The sequence below is a fragment of the Ambystoma mexicanum genome, chromosome 1p (assembly GCF_040938575.1).
Source record: "Ambystoma mexicanum isolate Mex_15411 chromosome 1p, UKY_AmexF1_1, whole genome shotgun sequence".
Classification (NCBI taxonomy): domain Eukaryota; kingdom Metazoa; phylum Chordata; class Amphibia; order Caudata; family Ambystomatidae; genus Ambystoma; species Ambystoma mexicanum.
The window spans coordinates 842,861,350-842,883,343 of NC_090921.1; the positions used below are offsets into that span (position 1 = coordinate 842,861,350).

At 45.0% G+C, this 21,994-nt stretch overlaps 2 protein-coding genes across 4 annotated transcripts in view; one reads left to right on the forward strand and one right to left on the reverse strand.

Moving 5' to 3' along the window:
* Positions 1-1,924, reverse strand: part of CENPN (centromere protein N) — a 270,163-nt gene extending 268,239 nt beyond the window's left edge. Inside the window, exon 1 of the mRNA XM_069652847.1 lies at positions 1,805-1,924. Coding sequence (XP_069508948.1) covers positions 1,805-1,827 — 23 coding nt within the window. The 5' untranslated portion in view covers positions 1,828-1,924. The remainder of the gene's footprint in view (positions 1-1,804) is intronic.
* Positions 1,925-1,939: 15 nt separating this feature from the next.
* The window catches only part of CMC2 (C-X9-C motif containing 2), a 175,457-nt gene continuing 155,402 nt past the window's right edge, over positions 1,940-21,994 (forward strand). For 2 of the 3 annotated variants that reach the window (XR_011304850.1, XM_069652850.1), the window contains exons 1-2: positions 1,940-2,060; positions 20,193-20,326. Coding sequence is in view for 2 of the 3 variants with exons in the window: in XM_069652850.1 (XP_069508951.1) it covers positions 20,246-20,326 (81 nt within the window). In the remaining variant the exon portion in view is untranslated. Of the gene's footprint in view, positions 2,061-6,113; positions 6,209-20,192; positions 20,327-21,994 lie in introns of those variants that run through there. The other variant, XM_069652855.1, reaches the window with a different exon arrangement.

Genomic DNA, 21,994 nt, shown 5'->3' on the forward strand with positions numbered 1-21,994 from the left:
GAACCCCCGACACCTAAAGCCCCCCCTAGCACTTCCCACACAGTTCGCAACCACTGCCACCACAATATAGGAGCGAAACCTCACCGCACGCACCCAACCCAGTCCTAACTCTCTTCCTCTCTTTCCCCTGTCCACCCACCCAAACTACCTCCTCATCCCCACACTCCACCTCCCCCACCACTGCCTTTCCCCATCTGACCCTGCTCATCCCCCAAACACCACCCGCCCTCCACCCACAAAGGCATTCCCTCAAATATCCTGCACTCTCATCAACGCCAGGTCGGTCTCCAAAAACAAACTCAACATCTACGACCTCATCACAGAAGAAAACCCAGACATCCTCTTCATTATTGAGACCTGGTTCTTTGACGATCACGGGCAATATCTCTGGACTGCACAAAGCGGTGCAATTGCACACTCCATCAAAAAATAAAATGAAGGAAAAGTGGAAACGAGATTTAAACATAACAATAGAAGACAGCCGATGGGCGAAATACTGCAAATACACTAAGACCATTTTGATAAATTCTAATCCAATTTAAAATGTTAAACCACTTACACATTACGCCAAATTAAATTGCCAAATTTGATCCCTCAAAACCAGCGATCTGCCCCAAGTGTTCCGCTCCTGTGGCGAACTCAATACATATGTACTGGGACTGTCCCCCGATCAAACGATTCTGGGAGGAGGTGGCCGCAGTGATCAGTGAGATATTAGACGTACAAATACCAGCCACGCCACTGAAGTATTTACTTGGAGATATAGGAAAGGTGTTAATTAAAACACGCCAATGATTTGCTGTGGCAGGGGCATTGGCAAAGAGAAACATACTCAGAGTCTGGAAAGTGAAGTCAGCCCCCACTCTGCAGCTATGGCTGAAAGACTTGATCTACATACAGGTGACTGAAGAGAACTGTCAGAGGGGTCTCGGCCATCTGCAGACCAAAAGACATTTGGGTGCCCCTGAGAAGATATCTCACAGTCGACCAGGAGACTTTGGACATAGACTCAGTTAACTCTGTATGCTAATCCGATGTACCCAAGGGGTTATGTCGAACATATATTAATGTTGATAATGTGAATTGGAATACTTACGAATTGTGATTTGAATGTAATGTACCTGTCAGTCAAAAATAAAGCTGTTTTAAAATAAAAATTAAAAAAAAAGTGATTGATAATGAAAGCAATACAACGCCTCCGTTTGGCCTTTTCTGCCACACATTGCAAAGGGGCAAATGAACAACCCCATCCCCGGGGAATGCCAAATCGCACCCCTATGCAGGAGAAAAAGAAAAAAAAATGAACGGAACTGTTATGCTGGAAATTCTTATCCAAATGCGTCCGTCTGCACAAAACACATATACCCATCTGCACATAACAAATCCTCCAACCACCTCTAGCAGGGATGGTAACCAGCACCAGCCCATTGGGAAGGGAGAAACGCGCTTTGCCCAGTCCATAAAACCCATCTGCCCCGGGCAAATTGCACATCTGCATGAGAAAACCCCAAAAAGAACTGAATCTGCCAGTACATCTCACCCGATGCACATTACAAACCCCCCATAACACACAGAAATACCCCCTCCCCAATATTGTCTCATCCCTTCCCTTTGATGCACATTACATATCCCCAAAATACACTGAAATAACGAAAAGTTAAAAAAAAGGAATCCGCCTGTACTTTACGTAAATCTCACTCCTGATGCATATTACAAACCACCAAAATACACAGAAATACCCCCTTCGCAATATTGCCGCTCTGCATTAAAGTGACAATCCACATGAGATAACTTGAAGACTTACCAGAAACCAAATTCAAGAACCATATAACAATCAACGAGACGCTCCCGCTAGTTCAAAAAACATGACGACGTGAACATTGAAACCCACGTGATTCAGAGCAGCCCACGTGATGAAGTGGACGTTGAAACCCACGTGATTCAAAGCAGCCCACGTGATGAGGTGGAGGCGGGGCTTTGTTATGGTCCGTTTCTCGGATGGGAACTAGTCACTACTACCCTTTACGAAACGCTCATGTCTAGTTTCGAGGCAGCATCAGGTGAGTGCATGCGGTTCAGCGCTTGTAGTACATTTTACATGCATTTCTTTTAGCATCTATCAACTGAGACGTTCTCTCTCATCCCTTTGTTTTTATATTGTTAAGAGGAACTCCTTTGCAACCTCTCGAAATGCACGTTGAAGCTGTAAATCCTTTTATTGTACTTATCACATGTTGAAATTAAACACTATAAGTACGTGACTTTCTAAACATCTGGTTTTGAAATTACACGGGGCAGCCTGTTGTTGTTGGTATTGTAGACACAGTAGCTGCTCCGAAGGTCATTTACGGTACGATTCGGGCTCTGCAATGCTCACAGGCGCAGGAATTGCTGTGCAGCTGCTACATAGACCGTGCTCTGTTGTAAGTGACTACATATATAATAATACTTGCACAGGCTAAAGCCCATTTGCAGCTACTACACAGACCCTGCTCTGGTGTAAGTGACTAAATATATAATAATACCTGCACAGGATAATGCCCGCAGGGGCAGTAACTGCTGTGCAGTTACTACACAGACCCTGCCCTGGCGTAAGTGACTGTCACAAAGTGTTTGTGTGATGGAGTTTTTCTGTGAATTGTTTGCTGATTCTATTCTTGTGGCGTAGTTGCTTTGAGGACTGTTATTTTGAGTTGTCTTTGCTATTTTATTTAGTCTTGTCTAGTGTATTGTTCTCTCCATTTTGTTTCCATTTTGCAGTTGTTTTTTTGGAGTTTGTTCAGTTCTTCTCTGAACCATTTTGCTGCTAGTATTTTTGGTGTTGCTTTGAATGTTTTAGCTAGTACTTATTGGTCAAGGGCCTTGGTGATCCAATTGTTGAGTGTGTCTTCTGGTGTATCTATGTATCGGTGGGATCTCTTTCGGCTAGGTTGTCGTGGTGCGTTGATAGCATGGCGGCCTCGTCCGCTGGTTTTGTTGCAAAGTTGGTGTTATAAGAATATGGTCTGTAAATCAGGAGGAATACTATGTTAGATTGATCGTTGAGTTGTATCTTGATTAGGAGGAATTCATAGTCTTCCGCGTTGGTTGTGATGATTCGAGATTCTCAGGTGTGTTTTTTGTGTATAATTTCGATTCAGCCGCCTCTTTGGTTTTCTCTGTTGGTGTGTATTTATAATTGTCTGGTATTGCTTCACTCGCGATGTCTTTATAGTTGTCTGATAGCCAGGTTTCTGTAAGGAAGAGCACGTCTGTGCCGCCTTCACTTAGGAGGTCATTGATTTCTGTTCAGTGTTTTTTGCCATGGATCTAACGTTGAGGAGGCTGCAGTGTAGTATGCTTGATTTCCCTTTTGTGTTTTTGTTAGTATTGTTTGTTCTGACTGGCGTGGTGTTGGTTGGGCTCCGTTCCAGGTAGGTTTTTCCCGATTGAGTCTTTTGAGTGGGGTGGTTCTTTGTTGGTCAGTCTCTTTGTCGAATAGATCGATAAGGTTTATGGCGGGGTTGGTTCGTTCTGGGTGTTAAATAGGGTAGCTACCCCTCTGTTGTTCCATTCCTAGTGACATAGGCGGTGTTGAGTGTGATGGATTCCAATTTGTTCCTTTTTCTGGTTGGGGTATTGTCCATGGTGGAGACTGGGCTGGGATGGTTTATTAGTTGTTGTGTTCCGTTTGGGTCTGTTTTCGTGACGCTTGTTGGCTGCCGGTTCGTTGTTGCTTTGCTGTTTTTGTTTACCACGTTGTTGTATGTGGACAGGTAGAGAGCATTGTAGTCTGTCTTTGCTCTGTTATTTGTATGTCTCTTTGGGCCATCTCAGGCCATCTCAGATGTTTGTCGAGTTTTTTTGGGGTTGTGGGATCATGCTGGTCCGTCCGTTCCTTCCCGAGTGGCTTGGGATTTCTTATTTCTGTTGTCTTTTCTGGCATCTTTGTCTTTCTTGTGGCGAGGCATGATGCATGGGTTGTGTTCCTTAGGGGGCGTTCTCTTTCGATTGGTGTTTTTCGTGGTCTTTTGGGTTTAGTCTTTACTGTTTGTGGTTTGTTGTTGCTTGTATTTGGTAGGTTGTGGGTAGTTGAGACCTCGGTTGATGGGACTTTGTGGTTCCGTTTGTTGATTGCTTCTTTCTTTTTTGGATCCTATGTGGGTTTTTTTATTTTTTTATCCTTGAGGTACTTTTGGTTATGGTGTTGTTTATTGGATTTTGCGCTAAGCAAACATGAATACTGTGTGAATACTTCCTTTTTCTCTTTGGGGGTCCAGCACACACCATCTTATGTGGAGAGCTGGGGGGGTTACATAGTAGCCCCTTATCGTACATTCTCATGTAACATTTTTATGTTACCCTGCCTACTTTAAATAGCTACTGGCAGTGGTTTAATATTTCCTACCATTGTGCTTTTCTATTGCAGGCTGAACCCTCGGCTGCAGTATAGCACCCAGGGGTGACCATTTTGTCAAACGGGCCCCTGTGTTCTTTTTTTGCCATTTTCTGTTTGTGAGGTCTTTCTTGGTTTTTGTTCTGTGCGTCGAAACAGATTGGAGCCCTTTGTCTGTCTTGTTTTTGGCGCACATCAGCCCTGCAGCCCACCTCTGGCTCCAGTGTGTCTGGAAGGACAGGATGTGAGGGAGCGTCCTGAAACTCCCCTGTCCTTTGTCTCAAGGAATGCCTGAATGCAGCCAGTCCTGATTGGCTGGCTGTCCGACAGCCACCCTGCTGTGTGATTGACATCCTAGGCTATTCATGAATGGGAGAAACCTGCTTAAAAGGCGAGGGTTTTGGGACTAGAGGCAGAGTCGACCACTGGGAGAAACACCGAATGAAGAAACCGTGAACGAAGCTTGCTGCATCCTCCTGGACCTTTGAATTGCCCGGCGAAGCCCTGCTGCTGTGCTGAAACTCCCTTTTCAGTTAGACAGAGAAGCTCGAGAATGGACGACTTCTCCTCTTGGGTTAGTGGGACCAACTAACCCAGAGACCAACTCCACTGGACCATCTTCACTGTCTGGCTGTACTTCTACATTGCTGCAAGAACCGAGTGTCAGTAGTCAAGGATTCCGTATTCGAGTGAAAGGTCTGAAATCCAGCTAGAAACTCCAGGAGTCTCCTAAGGACCCCCCAGAAGCAGGACGACCAGAGCTAGAGTGCAGGACCCAAAGAGTGAAGGAAGCCCAACCAGTATCAGAGATCTGCGACGGTGCTGTTTACTAAGCGCTGAAACAGCAAAGTGCTGCGGAACCAAAAAGAGCCTGTAGTTACCGTTGACCTCCCAAGTACCGCCGCAGGAGCCCTACATATGTCCTCCCTCTTGTCCCCACGACTGAGGCTCAGGAACAGGGGGTCTGCATCGCTGTAGCAGGACAGAAGCCAGCTGGACCACTTCTTCAAGCCAGAGGTACTGTTTAGACTTGGGGTACTTACCTTGCTGTCTTGTAGCCTTGCTTTTCTCAGTTGGGAATTGCAGTGGCTTACTTTTAGAGTTGATTCCAACTCTGTTTTCACAGCTTGTAACCCTACAAGTGATTCTCTAACAAACTCTCTAACTTTGTGCAAGACTTTTGATTCTAAGAAGTGCCTCAGCTCCATAAACTGTTTCAAATTGACTTTGGCTGTCCTGGCTCCCTGCAGACTCTTCTAGCCCATTTACTTTTTGATATTGTTTGTCCCTCATAGGTGGTCACTTGTTTTAGACTGTTACTGCTGACAAAGGCTTATCTAGATTTCATTGGAAGATTTAGTTGTCCTCACATATACTGAGAACCTGTTTAACCTTTTTCCTTCCTTTAAACCTTTCCTTTCTGCAACCTCAGAATCTGCAAAGTATAACTAGTGTGATAGTGTGATAGAGCGCCTTGGTGTAAAGCGCTCTATAAATCAAATATATAAATGCCATTACTGTCCTTGTGATTGAAGTCACCCCAGGGTGTAGCAATTGCATAAGAAGCATATCCAAAGATTATCCACTAACTTGCCCTGATTCTGAAAAGTAATTTTAAAGTATATTTACTTTGTTACATGAATTGCCTTGCTAAAGAACTCTTATTTAAAAATTGATATTAATTAAATAACTATTTACTGAAACCTGAGTGTAAGTGTTATTTGGCTACTTGTATTTACAGATTTCATTTGTACAGCTCAGTTATCCCTCTTGAGATGGGCCTGGCTGCTCAGTCACACTGCCAACCTGTGTAGTACGGACCTATACCAAAAGGTGGGCTTACCTAATATCAAGCAGATAAGTGTTGTGTAGTCTCACACAGTGGGACTACACCAATTCTTACCTAATAAGTCAGCATGGAAATGTATTGATTGTGAGGGTGCTGGGTTGCTGCTTTTGACTGGGATGGCAAAGGATTCTCACCCAGGAGGTGCATGCTATGTTTAGGCCTCTTTCTTCCACTTTGGCCCAACATACTCTCAGGCTTTACCCATGCCACGTTGGGGATTGTGAGGGTGCTGGGTGCCTGCTTTTGACAGGGATGACAAAGGATTCTCACGGGTGCGTGCTATGTTTAGGCCTCTGGCTTCCACTTTGGCCCAACATAGTCTCAAGCTTTACCCTTGCCACAGTGGGGGGGGGGGATCATTTAAATAAGTGCAACTAAGCAAAAGCAGAATGACAATCTATTTGTCTGCATATCATCCTACAAACTCTGATGTTCTGAAGTAATCAGTAAGTCATCCCCAATCATCAGTAACAAACATGTTTCATGGCAATGCTCTTGAAGTAATCAGCAGGTCATCCCAGAATCATCCCCAAATCATCAGGGACAGACGTGCAATCCCTTGAAGTGATCAGCAAGTCATCCTAAAAGCATTAGGAACAAAGAGTTTTTCTAAAATAGGGATGATGTTAGCATATTCATTAAGTCATCCTAAGCTCATCCCCAAATCATCACCCACCGGTCTGAGATATTTGCTGATGACTTAACAGCGCGATATCGTCTGATGATGTGGGAATGACTTCTAGGGTAGTTCGAGGATCATCAGATGACCCCAGGATGGTCTCTAAAGTCATCCTTTTAGACCAGGGAGGACTTCTGTCATTCAGATCGTGCATGGGGGAGGGAAAGGAGAAGTGCCAGGAGCAGGGTAGGGTGGAAGTGCGGTCTGGCCAGCATTGCTCTAAGTACAGCTGGGGGGCCGGCTCGGGGTAGTGCAAGGAGGAAGCGAACTGTAGGGTTACAGATACAGCCCCTAGATGCGCAGAGGCCCGGAGGCAGTGCAGGTGCTTACAGGTCGTGGGGGGCTAGTCCCACTGAGTTCTGAGAGTAACCAGTCGGCGCAGCAGACAGGTGGGTCAGCAAGAGAGAAAGCAGAAGCGAAAAGAAAGGTCTTGAGCTGCTTCCGGAACCTGAGGTGGTCCTCCTCGAGTTTGAGAGGGGTAGGGAGGCCATTCCAGAGGGATGCCCCTGAAGAGGAGAGATATCTACCTCCCACTCTCTGCCTGGAGAAGCGTCTGACCGCCAGAGAGTTGGAGGTAGCTGAGCGAGGAGCTTGAGAAGGAAGATGTTTAGGAAAGAGTTGGATAGTGGGGGCCCTGGCCCCAGAAAGCCTTGTGGACAATGCAGAGGGTCTTGAACTTGATCAGGAGCCAGTGGAGAGATTTCAGGGCTTGAGAGATACGATCCCTGGGCTTGAGGTCAAGGACAAGTCTTGCAGTCCTGTTCTGGATTAGTTGCAGGGGGCGGAAAGTAGAGGAAGGCGGATTGAGAAAGAGGCTGTTGCAGTAGTCCAGCCTAGAGAGAACTAGGGCTCTGGAGATGTTGAGCTTCTGGGGGAAAGTGAAAACAGGAACAATACCTCTGAGGAGGTACAGTTGGTAGTGTGACGTCTTTGAGATGTCCGTGATGTGAGGAGAGGAGAGAGTGAAGTCGAAGATGACCCCCCCAAGGCTTTTTGCCTCACAGGAAGGAACAGGGAGAGGGGCCAGAGTGAAAGATGGAAAGTGGTAGCATGGGTCCCAATGGGGAGGATGACCCCCCACGACCTTCAGGTGTCTGAAGAAGCATAGCATAGAAAATTGTAATTCCTCTTGCATAAATTGGATGAAACTGCCTCTGCGCCAGAAGTAGATTTAACAGTCGGACAAGGGCCAAATGTCCACGGGATCTCCCATAATCTGCCTCTCGCACATCAAAGACAAAACCTGGGCTGCAAATGCCCATTCTGTGAGACCATATCTTTTTTTTTTTTTAAATAAACTTTTATTTAATTCATGGTCAGAATACATCACATCAATCTTTATTTATATTTGTATACAGGAAGGAACAATGCTCTTTTGATCATACTCTACTCCTCTGCTCTTGGGCACTAATCTCCTTTGGGTTCTCGTACCAATGATTTGCGGAGGACACCCAAATCTTCTTCTCTTTTCCTGAACCCTCTTCTGATCTCTATCAAAATTTCAAACCGTCTCTCTGCCATTAAATATTGGATGGATCTGCACTCCCTGATTCTAAACTCTTCCAAAACGGTGGTGCTCTTCTACCTCGCCAAATACTCTAATCTTTTCCCCTGCCTATCATGTCCCCACCTGACACACTTCCCTACTCTTATTCTGCTAGAAACCTCAGCGTCATCTATGACCCTTCTCACACCTTATGTACTTTTAGCTCCAAAAGTGTATCAGCGGCTCGTCTCAACCTCTGAAATATTAAGACTAAACTAAACTACTGTGCCAGCATTCTCTTTGGTCTCCCCAACCATGCTTTCTGTCCTCTCAACAAGATCATTAACTTTGCTACCAGGACTCTCTTTGAACTCTCTCTCTCTCTTTACACTTAACTTCCTCGTATCACCAAGTTGGGTGGCTGACTATGCAAAAAAAGAGCTGATATAAATGTCTTCACCTGGTTCACAAATCTATCCACGTTAAGGCACCACAGTATCTATCCTCCTCTATACAACTCTACAAGTCTTCTTGTAATCTCTGCTATTCCTCTTCGACTACACTTGTGACACCTAGCCCACCCTGGGCTTACTCTTGCTTACGCTCTTTCTCTCTTCTTGCTCCACTTGCATGGAATTCTCGTCCCTCAGACATCCAAGAAACAGCCCACACTGATTTGTTCAAAACCAAACTAAAAGCCTACCTCCTCGACTCCGAGTTTCCCCTCCTTGACCTGCCTCTCATATTCCTTCTAGCTAAAGTTTTTCCCCTAGTCTGCCTCTCTGCCTCCACTCTAGCACTTCATCTGTCATGGTCACATCCTTAACATAGCTGCCCGTGCCGTCCACATGTGCTTAAAAATGTCTAATGTAGGTTGTCCTTTATGTATGTCCACCCATGTGTTGGCTTCAGTGACTTTTCCATTTACTCCCTACATAATCTGGTCAGAATGTCACTCGAACTGACCCCACTGTAAGAAGCTCCCTCCTTCTGATTTCTTATCTATTGTAGGTTCTTTTCTTTATCAAAAGGGCATTGTTCCTCCCTGTATACAAATATAAATAAACATCAATCTTACTCCAAAACACTTGATGCAGCAGGAAAAGAGCATTATGCCGTTTGCCAAGAAACAATCAGAGTTCAGAAACTGATTATGCTTTTGAGTTGTCACGCTTTTCCCTCCCTGTGCTACCCCCACATCTTATCCCTTTTTCCTCTTACTCACCCCCCCCTTTTTATCTGCCCTCCTGGGTGGCAGCTACCAATTCTGTAGTGCAGCTTTCTCTTACATTTATTTCCAGGCTACATGCTTAAATAGGGATGCTTTAAATACCTGTTGTGGGTTTTCTCTGCAGCAATCTAGAAAGGGAGCCCATATTCGTATGTATTTTGTGAAGTTGCCCCCCCATCAGTGCTGTTATTTTCTCTGTCGCCATCACCTCCTGTATTTTACTGCATCACAGGTTTGACTGGACCCTCAGAATCCTTCCACCGCCTGGCCAAGGCTAGTCTCGTGGCTGTCAATAGGTGGGTTATTAAGGTTGCTATTGCCCTCCTGACCCCCATTTTGGGTATATCTCCTCTACTGTGTCTCCCAAGATCACCACCACAGGTAGTGAAACCCCTACAGTACCTCCTTCCAATATATCTTGGCCATATGGCCTATCCACCACATGTGGGCAAGTGGTTCCTCTGTTCCCCACATCTCAAGCATAGTGGGGAGTATGTGGGGTAGTGGTTTGCATTGATGCTTTGTGTTCGTCAGCATGTCCTTCCAGGTGTGTCCAACATGTGCATGCACCCTGGGCTGTACTCTTGACGTTGGTGCAGGGGCCACTCTAAGGAACTCATGGTGGCAACAGTAAAGATAGACACAAGTGATCACAGTTCAAGGGTGTTTAGGTGTTTTTCTCACCCATTATAAAATTCAATAATCTAAACCTAAATCTAATATAGAAGCAAGTTATGACCATCAAATAATAAGGCAGTCCTAGGGGTATCTTGTGAAATAAAAAGGGCCTATACTAAACATTTTTAAAAATTGCCAATCCTTACTAAGTAACAAAAAAGTGAGGGATAATGTTCACCAGAAAAGAAAGAAGTGTTCACAAAAATGATACGTCAGGATGGTATGGCTGGGTCTCCGTTCCCCACGTTTTAAGCACGGGACAAGGCGGGACTTCGGAGCACAACACACTCCTGGTCCTCATCAGCATGAGGTTCACAGTTCCAGTTCAATGTTATCAAAGTCTCTTTCCTGACAAATTCTCTTGCCTTAGAAGGCCTGCTGATTCACAATGACAAACACACCAACAAAATTCCTTTGGTGGTTTTTGCACCTGGGCGATTGCTCTGATCCCCTAGGATCTCCTTCTGCCGGGCTCAGATCCTCCTTGCAATTTGGGCCTCCCTCCGTCGGGTTCACTACGGCCTTCCAAATGCAGCTTGCAATTTTCTAGAGTCTAATGCCCTTTTATTTATTTTTTGTGACTGTATTTGTGGTTGCTTGACATTACAGCAGGAATGAGGGAACAGTAGATTACAAATTGCTCAACACCATCAGAAGGTATAAATGTGTATACAGCAGTAGGAAACGTGTGTAACAACAAGTTGCACAGACCATAGATGGGGCGGGGGGGAGGGGGTTCCGGTTTAGCAGCAGGACATGTGGTAGATCATGAGTCATCTGATATACCAACATCTCCGGAGGTTTCATTGGTGATTTTAAGCAAATAGGAGCAGAGAGGGGACCACATATCAGCAAGTTTACAGGAATGCGGAGACCCAGGTGATCGCACAAAGCCATTGATCAATAGTGGGGTTAGCGGGTCTCAACCACAGCAGCAATATACAGCGCACTGCCAGTATCATACACATCCCACCCAGCTTCCTATACCATCCTCGGAGTCCCACAAACTCATGGAACAGGCATGCCATTGGGTCAGGTTGCAGGGGATAATCCAGCATTTCAGAAACAGCATCACAGACCCCTTCTGAGAACGTTGCAAGTCTCGGGCACAACCAAAGCATATGGCAGTACCATGCAGTGTCAGCCTGACATCTAGGGCACCTTGGGGAGAGATCATGTGACATGAGGTGAAGTCTAGCAGGGGTGTAGTGGTACCTGCACAAGACCGTAAATTGGATCAAGCGGAGACTAGAGTTAAATGACACCATGTGTACGTAAGCACATAGTTTCCCAGGCTTCATCGATGATATCAACACCCCAGGTCTCTGCTCCAAGCTCCACGAAGCTTGTGTAAAGGTCTACAGGCCCGGCCTTGTAGCAAGTCGTACATTCTCGATAGTCTCCCCCGGGCCGATGTACCTTCCAGAATTAGGATCAGGAGTGTGTCATCGGGTTCCAGCGATGGCACCTCATCCCATCCAGCCCTGAGTGCACGCCGCAGTCCAGCATAGTGCAACCACCCAGAGGGCCGAGCTCCCAAGGTCCTAGGTAGGTCACCCCATTCAGTAAAGGAGCCCATCTCATAGATGTGACGCAAGTTAATGAATCCGTCCTCTGCCCAGCCGCACGCAGTGGCCCTGCCTATTAAGGGTGCCCCCGGCAGGCAGTTCCACAGGGGACGGTCCCAGTGAAACGGGTTAGGTTTCCTGACGAGCCTCCAGATTCTGCCCCACGCCAGGACCGTGGCTGCAACTGGGTCAATGGCCCAAGAGTGCAAGTGCGCACATAACATCCGACTCGGGTCCCAGGCGGTAGCACAGGTTGAACTGCTAGAGAGCGTAGTTTGTGTCCCTCAGTGCAGGTGCGGAGTAGCGCTGTTGTGTTCTTGGCTCCGTCTCGTCAAATAGGGGAAGGAGCTGATTCCACTGCTAAGCACGACTAGACAGGAAAAGTAGAGTTGATTAGCTAGGAAGTAGGGAAAGAAAAGGTAACTGGAAGTAACCCACTGTTTCCAGAAAGGTTTTACCACAAAACAGAAGAGGGAGAGACTTGTTCCAGGCTGTAGTTGTATAAAGCAGAGCCACAGATCACTCCCTCTCGTATTACTGAGGGAAAGAAAGTAATGAGCAGAGGATGCGCGAAGAAAGAAATACTGATGTGGGTCGCACTGTAAAGCTGGATGAGGGCGGACAGCTAACCTGGATGGAAGGGACCAAACTGCCTTAATGGAAGTGAAGGATCCTGGGAGATGTAGTGCTGGCTATGCACGTCTGCACCGGAATCTACGGTAACAACAATCCGTGATAACAAGTTTACAAGTAAAGGCAATTGTACGGCTATTAGGAACGTAACTCCTAGATATAGAGTCAAGAACTACCCGCGAGGCACGAGGTGAATCGCGGACCTGGTAAGGAACAACACTGCAGAGCCATACCTGCCTACATTTGAAAATCAAAATTCCTGAGATTTAAGCCCCGCCCATATCCACACAAGACTCCGCCCACACGCCCCGCCCACCTTTCAAAAAGGTAAACCCGATTGTTGTAGCCTTCATTTTGCTTACTATAGCATTGAAAATAATTCATTCAATGTTATAGTAAGCAAAGCCGCCGAAATAATGGTGCTTTCAATCCATGTCATTGGATTGAAAGCGCTATTATTGCGGCAGCGGCGCCTTCAGTTTGCTTACTATAGCATTGAATGAATTATTTTCAATGCTATAGTAAGCAAAATGAAGGCTACAATAATAGTGCTTTCAATCCATGTCATTGGATGGGAAGCACTATTATTACGGCGGCGTTGCCACGTTCATTTTGCTTACCACAGCACTGAAAATCATTCATTCATTAAATGCTATAGTAAGCAAAATGAATGCGGCGCCGTAGCAGAAATAATGCTGTTTTCTATCGAATGACATGGATTGAAAGCAGCATTATTTCGGCTGCGGCGCCGCCTTCATTTTGCTGAATATAGCACTGAATGAATGATTTTCAGTGCTATGGTAAGTAAAATGAACGTGGCACCGCCACCGTAATAATACTGCTTACAATCCAATGACATAGATTGGAAGCACTATTATTATAGTGTTGCAGGCAGTGGGCACGAACATTTCGCGCCGTTTCCGGGTCCCGTCATATTCTCCACCTGATTGGCTACCGGCGGCAGCCAATCAGGTGGAGAATATGACGGGACCGGAAAGAATCTCAAAATTCCTGAGATTCAAGGGATTTTTCCGGAGACCCGGAGAAATGCTTAAAATTCCGGAGTCTCCGGAAAAATTGCGGAGGTTAGGCAGGTATGTGCAGAGCACTGACCGTAAATGTTCGCTTCCGTGTTTCTCAAGGGTTGGATAGTCTGAGAAGTCAGAAAGGGAGCGAGTGAATAAGAGCGAGTAGGCAAGAGTTCTAGCTATGAGTATAGAAGAGATTAAACCTACTGCGCACTCACGGAGCGTATTGCAACTTCTAGGAGAGTAGCTAGGCGACGAGTATCCTATCCGCTGGAGGTAAATACAGGTCGCAGGCTCGCAGCCACAGTAGCAGGCGTGTCCTCATCCGGAAGTCGTGTAGGTGCTGCACGTTTTCATATTCTGCCTTTTGTGATTTTTTTTTTTTAACTGCTCCGTGTATGTCACGTACTCTGGTGCCCAATCAATAGGCAACGTAGATGATATAGGTGAAGTGTTTGAGGTGGGGATATTTGGCTCCTCCTCTACAGTGCATTGCGGTAGGTAGCAGCTCTGTGAGGGGAAGCGAGAGGACAGTGAGAGAACTCCCCCCCCCCCCGCCCCATCCCAGTATGTTAGGGGGTGAGCCACTAGGGGCTGGGTTAGTTCAGCCGCTGTCCGATGTGCATCTGGGAGCGTGAATGAAGTGCATCCCATCCCACAGGCCTGTCGCCTCCACATAGGGGCAGCATTATTCGATCAGGCTTGTTTTAAGGCCTCCACTGACATCCCGGAATGCAACTGGCAGACCTTTGGAGCATGACACGAGGAGGTCAGTTGTTGGAACAAGACTGTCATTAAGTCCTCTGTCGTTGCTTGCAAACGCATGGAATTGGAGCATTGCTCATTGCCACAAATGTAGAGGTCCAGTAGGAGAAACTAAAGGAAAACCCCAGCCCAAAATCGCTGAGACAAAAGCCTAGGGCCTTCAACCAATTACAAGGACCAACACAAAGAGCAAAACCATATAGGCACTACAAAAGAGACTGGATGAGCCCAGAATGGAGGTCAGCACACTTCAAACATGCAACATTTTCCAATCGGGTAAACCTTTCCCACAAGACCTTCTTTGCCATAAAATATTTCCAACGTATGTATTGATCATGCATGTCAAAGGTCAGCGCAAATCATTGCTTGTAATGAGCACTTAAATAATATTTGATCCTAGTACAGATATGGTGTAGTCCACGCTGCCAGAGCCGAAGGCTCCGGTGCCCCAGCAACTACACTGAAAATCCAGCTGTTTGATGGAGTATTCATGTAGTACGTATGCTTTGAGTCTTTGAGGAAAATAAAAGTTAATCCTGCTGGTGATGCATACGCATACATGCACACTGGATGGTATTGGAAGCATGTGAGGCGGTACATTTAAAACAAAATGGCTAACCAGTGTTTAAACCCAGAAAATGAATTAATACAAAAGCTATTTGCTTTGTTAATGCTTATTTTCTTTAAATTGTGGGACTTGTAGTTCTGATTTTCCCACTATAAACCCCAGAATGCAATATCTAACCATGCCTGGATAAACCCATGAGATCTGTATCGCTCAAGCAGATATCCCTCACAATAGGCACAGGTGGGCATCGTTTAAAACGTAAGCACATTTTTCACACAGCATTCAGAATTCATTTCTAAAAAACAAAACACACACAGATGCTCCTCTGCAGGGAAAAAACACAATTTCTGACTGAAGAAAGCGAAGATTCTGGATGACTGTCATCAGCACCCCTCCTGCCTGCCCTCTCAAGGCAACAATGTGTTCGTATACATTTGCAGAAAGGAACAAAACTAAGAAACCTGCGAATGAGCACACATGTATAGGAAGTTTTCTGCACTATGCCCCCAGGTGCAATGCAAATAAGCGAAGCCAGTGTTTAGTTGTTTATAGACATTTAGTGGGTTAATGCCACCTTTTATTTATATATGCACGCAGGAGCATTGTTGTTTTGATCACAAAAGAGCTTACAATCAGATCACAATGAGATGAGTTCGAGTAACGCTCTCAGCCGGTTGTGGAGGGGAGTAAATCGCAGGGGGCAATACCTGCGATGGTCCAGGATTTTATTACTGCTGGAGGGACATTTTAGAAGAACCTGCATTTAAACGGTTGTCCTAAGAAAGTTTTTCAAGTTAGGTTCACGGGTCTTTTTATTTTTTTTTTATTTTAAACGCCTGCTATATCTAGTGCATGATTCAACCACCTTTGCTGGACTGCACGCAGGCGTGAATATGCCAGACTTTGTAACAGTAATTGTTAATGTGACGGGTACTCATTGATAGTTGCTTGGCGGTTAGAGGGCCGTCAAACAGCATAATTATGTCAAATGTCCTCTTGTAAACAACTCGGTCTATCTTCATGGTTTTGCGTGGGAGGGAGGAGGCACATGTTAACATTTTATGTTACATTGCCATCTGGTGGATTTTTTAAAAATCGCAGCATTGCCTTTTTTGTAAAAACTTTTGGTGATATTTTAAGGCAGTTTTAGGAAATTAACATTTCACACTTTATCATAAATTTCTCAGAAACTAGGCATATTTTGGACAACTGGCAGATGTTGATCAGAAGGACCTGTTCCTCACTGCGTCCTGCCCAGCCATGGTGATTGCCACTTTATACAAAGCGGCTGCTTGGCTTAAGGAGCTACTTGCTACGCGAACCCAGGTTCAAGGGCGTGCAGCCTGTCAGAAGTCTAGGAAGGAACTAATGCAGAGACTTGAACAATCAAAGGTCTGTGAGAGATATGAAGAAGTGTATGCTGAACAGACGGTCTGTGAGAAACCTGACCATGTGAATGCTGAGCCAGAGGTCTATGAAAGCGCTGAACAAGTGACTGCTAAGCCAGCGGTGTAAGGGTATGCTGAGAGAAATCCAAGGTCTAGGAGAGACCTGAACCATAAAAGCCTGAATCTGAGGTCTGGGAGAGACCTATTTGGTAGGTGGAAGTACGAGAAGTTTGTGATAAATCCAGCAGTGCAGGCAAGACTCCTGAAAGACAGGCTGATTTGAAGTCTATAAGGGAATCTTGAGAAACCATTTATGCATTTTTAATGCAGGAAGACAGAACTAAGGGTCCAGCCTGCGTGCAACCCTGGAAGAACCTTCCCTGGAAGATTTTGGAACTTTGTTAGCCACATCTTTGGAACATTGTTTTTTAGACTAGGATGTCCCTTTGGTGACAAGGACCCCTAAGACTAGGTTTCAAGTATATTTATTTGGGGAAAAACCTACTGGAGTTGAGAAATATACCAGTTTGTCTTTACATAACTCACTCTGTTTTCCTTAGGAATTTTCTTATTGGCAGATGTTCCCTTAGATCCCATAGGGCACGCACTTAAATAAACATCTTTGTTTGAAAACACACCTATTGTTCCACTGGTGTCATTGCTTGGCGTTCTTACTGACCGGTACGAGCATGGTGGGGTAAGGGAAGTGAGAGTAGCAATGACAGTAGGAGTGGTTTCAGAAGAAGCACAGGGCAGTGATGCTTTCCTTGCTATTTAGTCATGTAGGCTGGCATAGAACAAAGAAGTCCTTTAATTTTGTAAAAGTTTATTTATTTGTGATTGGGTATGCATCAAAACCTTACAAAGTAAAACATTCTATGCAATTATACAATTGATCTACTATATAAAATAAATACTTGTTATACATTTAGCAATATTTAAAAACACCATTGAATTATCATTAGAATTTCATATTACGCAAGATCATTTGATTTGATATGAAATCTAGCATTCGTATTTTCATTCTGCTCCTTCTACAAACTAAACAATACGAGGCTTTAAAAACCTGGTGAGAGCCAGAAATGCTCTCTCCTAGCATAAAGGAAGCCCACAAACGCTTGCCTAGATCGGAATAAAAAGGGTTGATGAATTTATAAAAGTATTGACCTCTGTACCTGTGCATTCATGGACAAAAATGATCCAGTGTTTAAATGTTTCGAGAGTGTTTATATTAGAGCATAGCCTACAGCCTCTTTCTTGGGCTACCAAGCCTAGTTGTGGGCCTTATCATTATAGGGTAGCACTGATTATATTTGAAATGCTTATATAAGGTTCTCAATTTATTGCATGGAAAGTGCTTCAGATAGCTAGGTATGTGCTTACGTCTATGGACAACAGCTGCATATTAGCAATATAGAGAATTGGTTCCCATTTGCTGTATAGTTTGCCTCCAATCCCACAGATATGACTTTTTCTTTACCCCAATTGGATTATTTGTTAGTTCCCATGTATTGGAGCCAACTTTTCGCAAAAGGGATTGTTGGGATGAGGCAAATAATACCAATGAGGGAATCGTGTTCTCTAGCAAAACTTTTCTGAGGTATGCAAATTCTTGGGTGGACAGACATACTTTGCAAACAAAGAGAGCTTTTTCCATAGAACCAACGATTTTAATTTTAACCAACACAGGCACACCCACCCAGAACATTCACACACACACACATACACGCCCATTCTCATGGCATTCTTCCCTCTCCCTCTCCCTCTCTTTTCATTCTCCACACAGGCACACACCCACCCAGAACATTCAAACACACATTCATTCTCATGGCATTCTTCCCCCCCAAGCACACAACCACCCAGAACATTCAAACACACACACACACACATTCTCACTGCTTGGGTTTGTGTCTGTAAGTGCACTTGTAAATGAGATGGAGTTTATGTATGGGTGTGCATGTGATGTATGAATGTGTGCGATTGCATGTCCCTGGATGTGGAATGGGGGATTGTGGGGCGTGGCATACATTGGCGCAAACCTTTTTTTTTTTTCTTGCCATCAAAGGTAAATCCAACATGAGTGTTCATACATAGCCATTCTGGACAGACTTTCTTACTGTTATGTTTTATGAGCATCAAGGGTAAAGCCGCCAACATGATGCGTGTTCTTACGCAATGTGAGAAACCAAAGGGTGTCTCACCCGCTAGTCCTCGGGTGCTTGTCATCCAGGTGGCCAGGACGCGGCCATCGCTTTTGGATCCAGTTCCTGGGGGTGGACCAGTGCGGGAGAATCACCCGGGTGAGGCAGCCGATGGTGAGACACGATATTCCCCCCCACCCCCTTTTTTTGTACACCTAACCCATCCTATTTTTCAGAATTATCTGAGGTCCCAACTCCCCCTCATCCCCCACCTTTCTACACAAACACTAGGCCGAGGAAGAGGACTGAAAGTAACAAGACTAACTCTTTTACATCACACAGGACATGTCCCACTAATCAGGTCAGGCACTTGAATTTAAGTGCATACACCTGATACCAATTAGCTCTCCTCACACTGATAAAGGTGGAACCTAGAGACACACTCTGAGCAAGGTGCAACACGAGTGAGAGCATGCTTGCATGCATTTAAGACTTGCTTTATAACTGTAGTCACATACATTTCTGAGTTGCTGTCACTCGTTCATTTTTAGGACCGATACAGGTATACGTTGTAATTCCAAGTACAGCAGAATTAACAGCAGCCATAATGCCATTACTATTGTGTTTGTCAGGCGCCTCCCTGAATCTCAACCAAAGACTTAATTTGTTCTTTTAGCAATTCTCCCCCACTCATCCCCAATCGTGCCCGAGTCCAGAATTGGCTGACTGACCTAAAACCTCAGCTCTCACCCACGGCAAAATCTGTTTTACCATTGACTATGAACTATCATTCAAACCACAAATCACCAAGAGGACCCAAACAGCGTGGTTTCTGCTGCCCCAAGTTTGTTGACTACGACGTTGCCATCTCCCATCTGGACGGTGGCAACACGTTTCTCGCAGGAGTCCCAGATATCACCTTCGCCTCTCTGAAAGCCATCAACAAGCTGCAGCACCTAAGAAAATTTAACCATATAACTTTCATTCTCAAGGAGCTGCAATGGCTACCATTCAAGCATGTATTGCGTTGAAGCCGCCTGCACCACCTACAAAGCAGTCACAACCAAAACACCATTCTACCTGGAAGCGAAGCTCACCATCTCATAGCCAACACATTGCCAGAAGCCACGACATCGCCAGACTGTTAACAAATAACTGCAAGGGGAAAACACCAGATAACGGGGCCTTTCTTGCTACATGCCCTGTCTCTGGCTCCATTCATCCTACTCGGTATGGAATTGAAGGCCCTACTCTTTTAAACACCTTGCCAATCACTGTCTCCTGCTTCAGTGCTCCCACTTGCTCGCATACCCATTCCAGCTCCTCTGCTACCCGCACACTCCCTCCCTATGTATAGCGACGTGTTGCTTTCCATCTAGGTGCGTTTCCCATAAATACTGTTCGCTCCCTAACTATGATGAGCCAGGTGTGCGTGTCGCTCACGCCTCTACATTGGTGCATTAAAAGAAAGGTCAGGTTGATCTGGTGGAAATGGAAAACACTCACAAAGAGCACATTCCACGGAAACGAGGGCAGAAGAACCATTTCAGGCCATTTTGTTCCAATACAACGCATTACCTCAGAGGCAAAATATCTGTTTTAAAATCTCTTTATATATCTAACTTCTAGAAATGCTTGTGTGGGGGGAGGAAGAAAGGTACTATCTTGCCTTTAATGGTTTAGTAGACAAAACATTCCGTGGAATATGAAACAGCAGTTGTGCTCGAACATAATATGATTGTAAGATGTGCAACTTTCTTAAACTGCAACTGTAAATGATTGTATTGCTTATGCTATTCGCAGGTTGAAGTTCTTTCGGTGTTTGCATGTGAAGACAACAGACTACTCCTAGCGTGATGCACCCCGACCTGTCTCCACACCTGCACACTGAAGAGTGCAACATCCTCATCAACCAGCTCAAACAGTGCCATCTAGAAGTAAGTTTGCAGGCACAAACGTTTAATTTTATTCAACACTTTTCTGCCTAACGAGCATAAAAAAAATCATGCTCCAGTATAATTTCATATTGGAATACTAGACCTGTCACCGGGATATAGTGGGTTTCTGTAAACATTTATTGCAGGTGAGACTTTTGGAGACTGAGGATTTAAAGTGAGGGAAGCGTGCATGTGGATTGCAGTTCATACACAAAACTAAGAGGGGAAAACTACGGTTGCCCCCCTGGTACAACCAGTTCAGCAGGTAAGGAGAAAAAAGTCAATGAACACATTTATAAACTGTTCAAATTATAAACGGCGCTAAATTAATTTAGCTAGAAAAAAACGTGTGAAGGGGAGGAGTTGAAACGTGGACAGATGAATGACTTGACGCAAGATGTGCAGTGGAAGGCCAAGAGGTACAGTAGTTCAGGCTAGAGAATAATAAAGGAAAGCTACCTGTTTTTCTATATTGAAACGCACTAAGAAAAGTGGATCTGACAATGAATGTCTATCCAGTCCTCTGTTGCCCAGATACAGACCTCATAGACACCTCAGCGCCTCAAGTGATAACACCCTTACCTTAAGCTGGATTTCATCTTTTCACTCCTGGCTTGCAATCTTCAAATCACCCTGCATAACTCCCAACAACGCACTTTGCAAATTTAGCATGAAAAGGAGCTCTTGGGATGCTCCAAGGAAACTGTAACCGGGGCTAATCGGGAAGTGCTCATCATCATCACCTGAAAACTAGATCAAGTTTCAGGGTATTCAGCACTGGCCCTTGGCCCGGTACATTATTAAGCACAACTGAGTTTTAAGATGGCGACAATTTCTTGAGCACTCTGATCTAAAATACAGAGGACTCTCCTTAGTATTACACCCAGCTCAAAAGTCCATCTCAGTCAGGTTGGTCTTATAAGAAACACACCAAGTTGGATAACGTATATTACTCCATAGTCCAGAGGTTGCTGAACGAATGGAAATAGGTCAAATCAAACACATTGAATATCGGCGTCTTGAGCAGTTGTCATCTAGACTCCTTCAACATCTGGAAATTCTCTGTCATCCTCCCATCTCTTTCCCAACTGGGTTAAGAGTTTGGGAATTGCATCTACCACATGCAGGCCAGGAAAGCACCTCTAATTGATGTGCCACTTCATGAAATTTAGGATGGGCCACACCATGTCCAATGTCTAATTCTGGCTTTGCATTTAGCTGCTACAACTCTGTCCTGTTTTTTCCAGCTTTTGTATTAGCCTTCAAAATATGGACATTCTTTTGTCCGCCTCTCCATCTTTCCCAGTTGTTTGGAATTACTTTCACCACAGGCAGGGTGGGAGAGCATCTCTAAGGGATTCTTTAAAGAATGTTGGGAGGCCTCACAGGCCCAGTCATTCTGCGAACTGGCCTAACACCTATAAATAGTGTCACTAATTGCAACATCCTGTTCCTTGGTCTGCATACAGCCATCTTTGGCAAACATTTCTCTGCTCTTGCCTCTCCGCTGGAGGAAATAAAGTGAATTGACACCTCCCTTTTGTCAACCACAGTGTTCAGGCAGTACACTGAATCATCGAGTTGGTAAGTGATCCTGAGGTGTAAAATACTCCCAAACCACACATCCTTCTCTGGCAAGACCACCATATTTGTCTTCCTAAAGGCGTA